This window comes from Dromaius novaehollandiae, chromosome 34 (assembly GCF_036370855.1).
Source record: "Dromaius novaehollandiae isolate bDroNov1 chromosome 34, bDroNov1.hap1, whole genome shotgun sequence".
In the NCBI taxonomy this organism is placed as follows: domain Eukaryota; kingdom Metazoa; phylum Chordata; class Aves; order Casuariiformes; family Dromaiidae; genus Dromaius; species Dromaius novaehollandiae.
Window position 1 is genome coordinate 1,321,320 of NC_088133.1, and position 12,879 is coordinate 1,334,198.

General features: G+C 68.9%; 1 protein-coding gene across 1 annotated transcript; it reads left to right on the top strand.

Moving 5' to 3' along the window:
- Positions 1–1,709: 1,709 nt before the first annotated feature.
- Positions 1,710–12,174, top strand: LRFN1 (leucine rich repeat and fibronectin type III domain containing 1). The gene is made up of 4 exons (XM_064503045.1): positions 1,710–1,797; positions 4,399–4,446; positions 7,019–8,372; positions 9,747–12,174. Exons 3-4 carry the CDS (start codon positions 7,048–7,050, stop codon positions 10,504–10,506), a joined length of 2,085 nt encoding a protein of 694 aa, XP_064359115.1. The 5' UTR covers positions 1,710–1,797; positions 4,399–4,446; positions 7,019–7,047; the 3' UTR covers positions 10,507–12,174.
- The last annotated feature ends 705 nt before the right edge of the window (positions 12,175–12,879 follow it).

Below are 12,879 nucleotides of genomic sequence, written 5' to 3' on the forward strand. Positions count from 1 at the left end.
CCCGATGTCCCCAGCATCCCCATCACCCCCACTCTGTCCCCGATGTCCCCAGCATGTCCCCAATGCCCCCAGTGTCCCCCAGCGTGTCCCCAACATCCCCATCACTTCCAGTGTGTCCCCAACATCCCCAGTGTGTCCCCAGTATGTCCCTGATGCCCCCAGTGTCCCCAGCATGTCCCGTGTCCCCATCACCCCCGTCTGTCCCCAATGTCCCCAGCATGTCCCCAGTATGTCCCCAATTCCCCCAGTGTCCCCAACATCCCCAGTGTCCCCAGCGTGTCCCCAATGTCCCCCGCAGGCCGAGGGCAGGGAGGTCCATGGCGAGAGCAGGGCCCGGACGCCTGGGCCCTGTCTGGATGGACAGAGGGATGGAGACAGACACAGGGGTGGAGGGATGGACAGAGGGAGGGAGGGAGGGAGGGAGGGATGGAGGGATGGACGGAGGGATGGACACGGATAGAGGGATGGAGGGATGGTGGAGGGACGGACATGGACATGGAGGGATGGAGACGGACACAGGGATGGAGAGATGGACTTGCAGCCACATCCAGAGGGATGGAGGGATGGAGCATGGATGGAGGGATGGGGGGATGCAGGGAGGGATGGAGGCAGGGATGAAGGGATGCAGGAGGGATGGAGGGATGGAGGGAGGGTGGGAGGAATGGATGGATGGAGGGATGGATGGATAGAGGGATAGAGAGATGCAGGGAGGGATGGAGGCAGGGATAGAGGGATGGAGGGATGGATGGATAGAGGGATAGAGGGATGGAGGCAGGGATGGATGCAGGGATGCAGGCAGGGATGGAGGCAGGAGGGATGGATGCAGGGATGCAGGGAGGGATGGAAGGACAGACAGGTGCAGGGATAGAGGGATGGAGGGATGCAGGGATAGAGGGATGCAGGGATGGATGCAGGGATGCAGGGATGCAGGAGAGAGGGATGCAGGGAGGGATGCAGGGATGGATGCAGGGATGCAGGGATGGAGGGAGGGAGGGAGGGATGGAAGGACAGACGGTTGCAGGGACGGCGGGTCGGACCCGGGGGGGGGGCGGTGAAGGGGGGCAGCCGGCAGCTCCCGCGGCCCCGGCGCCGCCGCCGCCCGGTGCCGCCGCCGGTGCCGCCGGTGCCGCCCCGCGCCCGGCCCCGCCCGCCGGTGCCGCCGCCCCGCCCCGCCCCGCCCCGCCCCGGCGGCTCTGCGGGCTCCGGAGCGGCGAGCAGCGGCCTGCGCCCGCCGCCCCCCCGCCCCCCCGGGCCGCCGCAGCCCGGGCCCCCCCGCAGCCCGGTACCACCCCCCATCCCGGTCCCCCCCCCCCCCCCCCGCCCGCAGCCCGGTCCCCGCCTCTGCATCCCGGGGCCTCCCGCATCCTCCCGGTCCCCCCCCTCCATCCTCCCGGTCCCCCCCGCCGTTCCGGTCCATCCCCCCCACTCCCCATCCCGGTTCCCCCCCCCATCCCGGTTCTCCGCCCCCCCCCCCCGCCCCAAATCCCGGTGCCATCACCGGGGCCGGGATTTGCCCAGCATCCCGGTGCCTCCCGCAGCATCCCGGCCCCCCACCCCACCCCGGCAGCATCCCGGTCCCCCCCCATCATCCCGCCCCCCCCCCCCGGCAGCATCCCGGTCCCCGATCCCGGTCCCCCCCCCCGGCCCGATCGCGCTCCCCCCGGGCCCGGTATTTACCCGCCCCCCCCCATGGCCCCCCGGCAGGGCGAGGCCTGACCGGGCCCGGGGCCCCCCCGCGCCCCCCGGCACCGGCCGCGGAGCCGCCATGGGAGCGGCCGGGGGCTGAGCCCCCCCCAGGTACCGGCACCGGCGGGGGGCGGCCGGGGGGGGCCGTTACCGGGTGGGGGGGAGATACCGGGGGGGGCGATACGGGGGGGGGGGGTGGGACCAGTTACCGGAGGGGGGGGCAGTTAACGGGGGAGGGGTCCGGTTACCGGGGAGGGGAACCGGTTACCGGGGGGGGGGCAGATATTGGGGGGGCCTGGGCCCCGTTACCGGGGGGGGGCAGTTACCGGAGCGGGGGGTGAGGAACCAGTTACTGGGGGGGCACCAGGTAACTGGGGGGGCACCAGGGGCCTGGGGGGGGGATGTTACTGGGGGGGCACCGGGGAGTTGGGGGGGGGGAATGGTAACGGGGGGGGGGCAGGTCCCGGGTGTCCGCAGGGTCCTGGTGCCCCTCGGCCTCCCCCCCCCCGCCCTGCATTGCCCCCAGGGGCAGGTTGGGGGGGGCAGCGGGTCCCTTGCGCACAGTCCTCCCCCCCCCACGCGTGTTGGGGGCACACGCGTGTGCATGCGTGTGTCTGGGCAGAGCCAGGGGACACATGGAGGGGACGGGCTGTACTGGGCTGTCCTGGGCCATACTGGGCTGTGCTGGGTTGCATTGGACTTCACTGGTTCATACTGGGCTGTGCTGGGTTCTGCTGGGCTGTACTGGGCCACACTGGGCTGTGCTGGGTTGCATTGGACTTCACTGGTTCATACTGGGCTGTGCTGGGTTCTGCTGGGCTGTACTGGGCCATACTGGGCTGTGCTGGGTTGTATTGGGCTTAATTGGTTCATACTGGCCCTCACTGGGTTGTACTGGTCTGTCCTGGGCTGTACTGGGCTGTCCTGGGCCATACTGGGTTGTATTGGGCTTCACTGGTTCATACTGGCCCGCACTGGGTTGTACTGGGCTGTGCTGGGCCATACTGGGCTGTGCTGGGTTGTATTGGGCTTCACTGGTTCATACTGGCCCGCACTGGGCTGTACTGGGATGCACTGGCCTGTACTGGGCTGCAATGGGCTGTACGGGGCTGGACTCCACTGTGCAAAGCTGTACTGGGTTATACTGGGCCATACTGGGTTGCCCTGGGCTGTGCTGAACTGTACTGGGCTGTCCTGGATCATACTGGGCTGTGCTGGGTTGTATTGGGCTGAACTGGTTCATACTGGGCCACACCAGGCTGTACTGGGTAGGACTGGGCCATGCTGGGTCATACTGGGCTGCACTGGGTTGTACTGGGCCGTATTGGGCTATGCGGGGTTGTACTGGGCTGTGCTGGGCCATACTGGGCTATATTGGGTTATACTGGGCAGTACTGGGCTGTACTGGGTTATACTGGGCTCTGCTGGCCTGTATAGGCTTGTACTGGGTCATACTGGGCCATACTGGGCTGCACTGGGCCATATGGGGCCGCACTGGGTTATACTGGGCTGCACTGGGCCCTACTGGGTTATACTGGGCTGTGTTGGGCTGTACTGGGTTATACTGGCCCATACTGGGCTGCACTGGGCCATCATGGGGGGTGCTGGGTGCTTCTGGGCTGCACCAGGTTGTACTGGGGCATACTGGGTTGTACTGGGGGGTGCTGGGTTATACTGGGCTGCACCAGGCTGTATTGGCTTGTACTGGGCCATACTGGGCCACACTGGTCTGTACTGGTTGGCACTGGTTCATACGGGTGGGTACTGGTCAGTACTGGGCCATACTGGTGGTTACTGGTGGGTACTGGGTCATTCTGGGCCATGCTGGTGGGTGCTGGTCAGTACTGGGCCATCCTGGTGGGTGCTGGGTCATTCTGGGCCATACTGGTGGGTACTGGTCCATATGGGTGGGTGCTGGTTGGTACTGGTCCATCCTGGTGGGTGCTGGGCCATACTGGTCCATCCTGGTGGGTGCTGGGCCATACTGGTGGGTGCTGGGTCATTCTGGGCCATACTGGTGGGTACTGGTCCACATGGGTGGGTACTGGTTGATACTGGGCCATACTGGTGGGTACTGGGTCATTCTGGGTGATACTGGTCCATCCTAGTGGGTGTTAGGTCATTCTGGGCCATACTGGTGGGTACTGGTTGATATTGGGCCATACTGGTGGGTACTGGGTCATGCTGGGCCATACTGGTGGGTGCTGGGCGGTACTGGGCCATACTGGTGGGTGCTGGGTCATTCTGGGCCATACTGGTGGGTACTGGGCCATCCTGGGCCATCCTGGTGGGTGCTGGGCCATACTGGTGGGTACTGGGTCATTCTGGTCCATATGGGTGGGTACTGGTGGGTGCTGGGCCATCCTGGTGGGTGCTGGGCCATACTGGTGGGTGCTGGTTGGTACTGGACCATACTGGTGGGTACTGGGTCATTCTGGGCCATACCGGCGGGTACTGGTCCATACAGGTGGGTACTGGTGGGTACTGGTCCATGCTGGTGGGTACTGGTCCATGCTGGCGGGTACTGGGTCATTCTGGGCCATACTGGAGGGTGCTGGGCCATACTGGTGGGTACTGGTGGATGCTGGGCCATGCTGGTGGGTGCTGGTGGGTGCTGGTCCATCCTGGTCCGTACTGGTCCGTACTGGTGGGCGCTGGGGGCGCTGGGCGCGGCGGCTCAGCACCGTCCCCCCCCCCGTCCCCCCCCCGCAGGCACCGGAGGCGGCGGCACCCGGCGGCACCATGGAGCCCTGAGCACAGGTAGGCGGGGGGGGCGCGGGGGGGGGACACGCCTCGCACACGCCTCGCACACGCCTCGCACACGCCTCGCACACGGGCACACGCTTTGCACGGGTCCCCCCCACGTGCCCCCCCCCCACGTCGCCCAGCCCCACGCGTGTCACCCCGTTGCAACGCACAGCCCCACGCGTGTCACCCTGCCCCGTTGCAATGTGTCACCCCGTTGCAACGCACAGCCCCACGCGTGTCACCCTGCCGTGTTGCAATGCACGTCACCCCGTTGCAACACACAGCCCCACGCGTGTCACCCTGCCCCGTTGCAACGTGTCGCCCCGTTGCAATGCACAGCCCCACGCGTGTCACCCTGCCCTGTTGCAATGTGTCACCCCGTTGCAACGCACAGCCCCACGCGTGTCACCCTGCCCTGTTGCAATGTGTCACCCCGTTGCAACGCACAGCTCCACGCGTGTCACCCTGCCCTGTTGCAATGTGTCACCCCGTTGCAACGCACAGCCCCACGCGTGTCACCCTGACCCATTGCAACGCACAGAGCCACACGCGTCACCCTGCCCCATTGCAACATGCGTCACCCCGCTGCAACACACAGCCCCACGTGTGTCACCCTGCTGCAACGCACAGCCCCACGCGTGTCACCCCGCCGCATTGCCATGTGCGTCACCTCGCTGCAACGCACAGCCCCATGCGCGTCACCCCGCCGCGTCGTCATGCGTGTCACCCCGTTGCAACGCACAGCCCCACATGCGTTACCCCGCTGCGTTGCCACGCGCGTCACCCTGCTGCAATGCACAGCCCCACACGTGTCACCCTGCCCCATTGCAATGCATGTCACCCGGCTGCAACGCACAGCCCCACACGTGTCACCCTGCCGTGTTGCAATGCATGTCACACCATTGCAAAGCACAGCCCCACGCGTGTCACCCCGCCGTGTTGCAATGCACGTCACCCCGTTGCAATGCACAGAGCCACACGCGTCACCCTGCCCCATTGCAACACGCGTCACCCCGCCGCGTCCCAACGCGCGTCACCCCGCTGCAACACACAGCCCCACACGCGTCACCCCGCCGTGTTGCAATGCATGTCACGCCGTTGCAACGCACAGAGCCACATGCGTCACCCTGCCCCATTGCAACATGCGTCACCCCGCCGCGTCCCAACGCGCGTCACCCCGCTGCAACGCACAGCCCCATGCATGTCACCCTGCCCCATTGCAACATGCGTCACCCCGCTGCAATGCACAGCCCCACGCGCGTCACCCCGCCGTGTCCCAACACGTCACCCTGCTGCAACACACAGCCCCACGCGCGTCACCCTGCCCCATTGCAATGCACGTCACCCCGTTGCAACGCACAGAGCCACACGCGTCACCCTGCCCCATTGCAACATGCGTCAGCCTGTTGCAACGCACAGCCCCACGTGTGTCACCCCGTTGCAACGCACAGCCCCACGCGCGTCACCCCGCCGTGTTGCAATGCATGTCACCCCGTTGCAACGCACAGAGCCACACGCGTCACCCTGCCCCATTGCAACATGCGTCACCCCGCTGCAACGCACAGCCCCATGCGTGTCACCCCGTGTTGCAATGCACGTCACCCCGTTGCAATGCACAGAGCCACATGCATCACCCTGCCCCATTGCAATGCGTGTCACCCTGTTGCAACGCACAGCCCCACGTGTGTCACCCCGCCGCGTCCCAACGCATGTCACCCCGTTGCAACGCACAGCCCCACGCGCGTCACCCTGCCCCATTGCAACATGCGTCACCCCGCCGCGTCCCAATGCATGTCACCCCGCTGCAACGCACAGCCCCATGCATGTCACCCTGTCCCATTGCAACATGCGTCACCCTGCTGCAATGCACAGCCCCACGCGCGTCACCCTGCCCCATTGCAATGCATGTCACCCCGTTGCAACGCACAGAGCCACACGCGTCACCCTGCCCCATTGCAACATGCGTCAGCCTGTTGCAACGCACAGCCCCACGCGCGTCACCCCACTGTGTTGCAATGCACGTCACCCCGTTGCAATGCACAGAGCCACACGTGTCACCCTGCCCCATTGCAATGCGTGTCACCCTGTTGCAACGCACAGCCCCACGTGTGTCACCCCACCGCGTCCCAACGCATGTCACCCCGTTGCAACGCACAGCCCCACGCGCGTCACCCCGCCGTGTTGCAATGCATGTCACCCCGTTGCAATGCACAGAGCCACACGCGTCACCCTGCCCCATTGCAATGCATGTCACCCTGTTGCAATGCCCAGCGCCATGTGTGTCACCCCGCTCCATTGCAATGCATGTCACACCATTGCAACACACAGAGCCACAGGCGTCACCCTGCCCCATTGCAACATGCGTCACCCCGCCGCGTCGCCACGCGCGTCACCCCGCTGCAACGCACAGCCCCACGCGCGTCACCCCGCCGTGTTGCAATGCACGTCACCCCGTTGCAACGCACAGAGCCACACGCGTCCCCCTGCCCCATTGCAACACGCGTCACCCCGCCGCGTCCCAACGCGCGTCGCCCCGCCGCGTCGCCCCGCCGCTGAGTGCCGCCGTGTGCCTCCGTTCCCGCAGCGCCGGGGGGGCGGCGGGGGCCGGGCGCCATGGCCAAGCTGCTGGTGTCGCTGGTGGTGCTGGGCGCCGTGACGCGGCCCCAGGCGCAGCCCCGCTGCCCCGGCCGCTGCATCTGCCCGGCGGCGGCGCCCAGCCCCACGCTGCTCTGCGCCAAGACGGGGCTGCTCTTCGTGCCGCCCGCCATCGACCGCCGCACCGTGGAGCTGCGCCTCACCGACAACTTCATCGCCGCCGTGCGCCGGCCCGACTTCGCCAACATGAGCAGCCTGGTGCACCTCACCCTCTCGCGCAACACCATCAGCCACGTGGCGCCCGGCGCCTTCGCCGACCTCCGCGCCCTCCGCGCCCTCCACCTCGACGGCAACCGGCTGCTGGCGCTCGGCGGGGCCCAGCTCCGCGGCCTGGCCAGCCTGCGCCGCCTCATCGTGGCCAACAACCAGCTGGGGCGGGTGGAGGCGGCCGCCTTCGCCGCCTTCGCCGCCACCGTGGAGGACCTGGACCTCTCCTACAACAACCTGGCCAGCGTGCCCTGGGAGGCCATCGGCGCCATGCGCAGCCTCAACACCCTGACGCTGGACCACAACCTGCTGGAGCGGGTGGCCCCGGGGGCCCTGGCCCGGCTGCCCAAGCTGGCGCGCCTCGACGTCACGGCCAACCGCCTGCGCACGCTGCCGGAGCCGGGCGGGGGGCCGGAGGGGCGGCCCAGCCTGGCGCTGGGCGGCAACCCGCTGCACTGCAACTGCGAGCTGCTGTGGCTGCGGCGGCGGGCGCCGGGCGGGCTGGAGACGTGCGCCACGCCGGCGCGCCTGGCCGACCGGCCGCTGTGGGCCGTGCCGGAGGAGGACTTCGTGTGCCAGGCGCCGCTGATCACGCGGGCGCGGGCCAGCGCCGGGGCCGTGCTGCAGGGCCAGGCGGTGAGCGTGGGCTGCGCGGCCGCCGGCGACCCGCCGCCGGCCCTGCGCTGGCTGGCGCCCGACGGCCGCCCCGTGCGCAACGGCACCCGGCGGGCGCTGCGGCCCGACGGCACCCTGGAGCTGCGGGCCGCCACGCTGGGCGACCACGGCGCCTTCACCTGCGTGGCCTCCAACGCCGCCGGCGAGGCCGCAGCCCCCGTGCCGCTGGCCGTGCTGCCGCTGCCGCTGCCCGCCGCCCGCCCGCCCCCGCCGCCCGCCGCCAGCCCCTCCGACATGGCCCGCGCCGGGGACGGCGCCGGGGACCACGAGCGGCGCGTGGTGGCCGCCGAGCTCACCGCCTCCTCCGCCCGCATCCGCTGGCCCGCCCAGCGCCCCGCGCCCGGCGTCCGCATGTACCAGATCCAGTACAACAGCTCCCTCGACGACAGCCTCGTCTACCGGTGAGCGGGGCGGCGCGGCGGTGCACGGCGCTGCACGGGGCTGCGCGGCGGTGCACGGCGCTGTATGAGGGTGCACGGCGCTGCACGGTGCTGTACAAGGGTGCACAGCATTGCACAGGGCTGCGCGGTGGTGCACGGGGCTGCATGGTGCTGCAAAGTGGTGCACGGCGCTGTACAAGGGTGCACGGCATTGCACAGGGCTGCGCGGTGGTGCACGGGGCTGCACGGCGCTGCAAAGTGGTGCACGGCGCTGTACGAGGGTGCACGGCGTTGCACAGCGGTGCACGGGGCTGCAAGGGGCTGCACGGCGCTGCAAAGCGGTGCACAGTCCTGCAAGGGGGTGCAAAGCATTGCACAGCGGTGCACGAAGTTGCACAGGGCCACATCGCACCTCCGTGTGCAAGGCCCTGCCCTGCCCCGCCGCACGCGCGTCCGTGCAGTGCACCGCTGCAGCGCGTTGCACCCCGAGGTGCGAGCTGCCACGTTGCAGCACTGTGTGCGGGTCCGTGCATCGCACCAGCACGCACAAACCCGTGCATCGCACCAGCGTGCATGAGCAAACTTCTTACGTGAGCATGCACAATCCCGTGCATTGCACCAGGACGCATGTCCCAGTCCTTTGCACGAGCGTGTGTGATCCGGTGCATTGCACCAGCGTGCGGATTCCTGTGCATTGCACCAGTATTCACGATGCAGTGCATTGCACGAGCACGCACGTCCCAGTGCATTGCACGAGCATGCACGTCCCGGTGCATTGCACAAGCACGCACATCTGGGTGCATTGCACCAGCTTGCACGTCCCAGTGCATTGCACGAGCACGCACATCCTGGTGCATTGCACGAGCACACACGTCCTGGTGCATCGCACAAGCACGCACGTCCCGGTGCATTGCACAAGCACGCATGTCCCGGTGCATTGCACGAGCACGCACATCCTGGTGCATTGCACAAGCACGCACGTCCCAGTGCATTGCACGAGCACACACGTCCCGGTGCATTGCACGAGCACGCACATCTGGGTGCATTGCACCAGCTTGCACATCCTGGTGCATTGCACGAGCACGCACGTCCCGGTGCATTGCACGAGCACACACGTCCCGGTGCATTGCACGAGCACGCACGTCCTAGTGCATTGCACGAGCACGCACATCCCAGTGCATTGCACGAGCACGCACGTCCCGGTGCATTGCACGAGCACGCACATCCGGGTGCATTGCACCAGCTTGCACGTCCTAGTGCATCGCACCAGCATGCAGATTCCCGTGCATTGCACGAGCACGCACGACCGGGTGCATCACCCGGGCGACCAGCACGGCAGGGTGGGGGTCTCGGTGCCCCCCCCCGGCGCCCGCCCTGACGGCGGCCTCCCCGCAGGATGATCCCCTCGTCCAGCAAGACCTTCGTGGTGACGGACCTGGCGGCGGGCCGCGAGTACGACCTGTGCGTGCTGGCGCTGTACGAGGACGGCGGCGCGGCGCTGCCGGCAGCGCGGGCCGTGGGCTGCGTGCGCTTCGCCACGGCCGCCGGCGGCCCCCGCTGCCCCGCCGCCCGCCCCCACTTCCTGGGCGGCACCATCATCATCGTCATCGGCGGCGCCATCGCCGCCTCCGTCCTCGTCTTCATCCTCATCCTCACCGTGCGCTACAAGGCGGCCGGCGCCCGCCGCCGCCCGCCCGCCGCCGCCGTGCACAGCGTCTGCTCGCAGACCAACGGCGCCCACCCGCCGGGCGCCAAGCACCCCGACGACCCCGAGGCCGGGCTGGGTGCTGCGCCGGGGCCCGAGGCGCCGGGTGCCGTGGGTGCAGCGGGCGCGACGGGCGCGACGGCGGTTGCAGCGGGCGCGACGGTTGCGACGGCGGGCGCGATGGTTGCGACGGGCGCGACGGTTGCGACGGCGGGCGCGACGGCGGGCGGGATGGGTGCGGCGGCGGGCGCGATGGGTGCGATGGGTGGCGGCGGGCCGCCGCGGCAGCGGCACTCGTTCGACGGCGCCCGCGGGCTCTTCCCCAGCCACAGCTACCCGCGCCGCGCACGGACACGACTGCACGGCTCCGCCTCGCGCCTCGACGCCGCCCCGCCGCCCCGGCGCCCGGCCTTCGGCAGCACCGAGTGGATGCTCGAGAGCACCGTGTGAGCCGCGCCGGGGCCGCCGGCACCCTTGGGTGCTGGCACGCGGCGCCTCCGGGGCCCGCAGGCAGCTTTGGGTGCCCCTGTGCGTGCTGGGTGCTCCGGGTGCTTGCGTGCATCCGTGGCACCCTTGGGTGCTCGTGGGTGCCCCTGCGTGCCCGAGTGCCTCCGGGTGCTTGTGCACGTTTCTGGCACCCTTGGGTGCCCATATGCACGCTTGGCACCTCTGGGTGCTTGTGCACATTCTTGGCACCCTTGGGTGCTCGTGGGTGCCCCTGCGTGCCCGAGTGCCTCTGGGTGCTTGTGCACGTTTCTGGCACCCTTGGGTGCCCATATGCACGCTTGGCATCTCTGGGTGCTTATGCACGTTTCTGGCACCCTTGGGTGCCTCAGTGCACGCCTGGCACCTCTGGGTGCTTGTGCACATCCTTGGCTTCGTTGGGTGCCTGAGTGTGTGCTGGGCACCCCTGGGTGCTTGTGCACATCCATGGCACCTCTGGGAGCTCATGGGTACCCCTGGGTGCCCCAGTGCACGCCTGACACCTCTGGGTGCTTGTGCACATCCGTGACACCCTTGGTGCCTGTGTGCGTCTTTGGGTGCCTGAGTGTGTGCCAGGCACCCCTGGGTGCTGGTGCACATCTGTGGCACATCTGGGTGCCCGAGTCCATCTCTGGGTGCCCAAATCCATCCCTGGGTGCTCACGAGCATCCTTGGCACCCCTGGGTGCCCCTGCCCCCCCCAAGCACCTGCATACACCCCTGGGTGCCCTTGAGCACTGTTGGCACCCCTGGGTGCCCCTGAGCACACCCGGGACCCCAGTGCCCCCCCGGGAACCAGCGTGCACCCTGGGGTGCCCCCCCTCCCCGCCTCCATGTGCCCCCCCCAGGGCACCCGTATGCACCCCGGGACCCGTGCGCATCCCGCACACGCGTGTGCACCCTTGGGACCCCGCGACGCGTGGGGGCACCCGGCTAGGCGCGCGCGCCCGCACACGCGTGTGCACCCGGACATGTGTGCATCGCACCACGCGTGCGCACCCTGCTACATGTGCATCGCACCAGGCGTGCGTGCCTGCACACGCGTGTGCACCTGGACATGTGTGCATTGCACCACGCGTGTGCGCCCGGACACGTGTGCACCCTGCTACGTGTGCATTGCACCACGCGTGTGCACCCGGACACGTGTGTGCACCCGGACACGCGTGTGCACCCTGCTAGGCGTGCACACCCCGACACGCGTGTGCACCCTGCTCCGTGTGCACCCGGACACACGTGCATTCGGACACGTGTGTGCATCGGGACACGCGTGTGCCCCCGCCACGCGCGCCCGGCCCGGCTCGCTCTTCCGCCGCGGTGCCTTAGGACAGCCGAAGGAACAGCCGGCGGGACAGGCGGAGGGACAGGCGGAGGGACAGGCGGCGGGCGCCCGCCGGGACACGCCACAGACACGTCTGCACAGAAGACACGAGAACCGCCGCCCCGGGCAGCGCGCCGGAGGCGGTTCGTTAGCGCTAACGAGGACGGACGCCGGCCCGCCGGGCGCCGGGGCCTCCTATCTGGCTGGTCTGGATACCCCCGGGGGGGGCTCGGCCCCCAGCCCGGGCACCCTGACCCCCCCACCCTGACCCCCCCCAGCACCCTGACCCCTCCTCTGCACCCTGATCCCCCCCCCAGCACCCTGACCACCCCATCTGTCCCTGCACCCCCCCCCGCACTGTGACCCCCCCCATTTGCACCCTGACCCCCCCATCTGCTCCTGCACCCCCCCACACCCTGACCCCCCCCTGCACCCTGACCCCCCATCTGCCCCTGCACCCCCCCACCCTGACCCCCCCAGCACCCTGACCCCTCCTCTGCACCCTGATCCCCCCCCTGCACCCTGACCCCCCCATCTGTCCCTGCACCCATCTGCCCCTGACCCCCCCCCGCACCCACCTGCACCCTGACCCCCCCATCTGCACCCTGACCCCCCACCCTGCACCCCCCATCTGCACCCTGACCCCCCCAATCTGCCCCACCCCACCCTGCCCCTTACCCCCCCGGCCCCCCCCCCCACCAGCCGCCGCCCGGAGCCCCCCGCCCCCCCCGGGCCCGTCGCAGTGTTCAACACAAGTTTTTACATTAAAAACCTGTGCCCCCCCCAGGCCCGCGGGGCCCCCCCGCTCCTGGAGGCGATTAAACCTTTTGTGTGTGAACCGCAGCGGGCTCCGGCCTGTCTGTGCCGGGGGGGGGCAGCGGGGGGGGGGGGGGGCTCAGCCTCATACGAGACACCCGAGAATCTCCCCTCTCCGCCGGCGCCTAATTAGACGGGGGAGGCAGGGCCCGCCATGCAAATGAGCTCATTAGCATGCTAATGAGGCCTCGGCAATTCGGCGAGGTG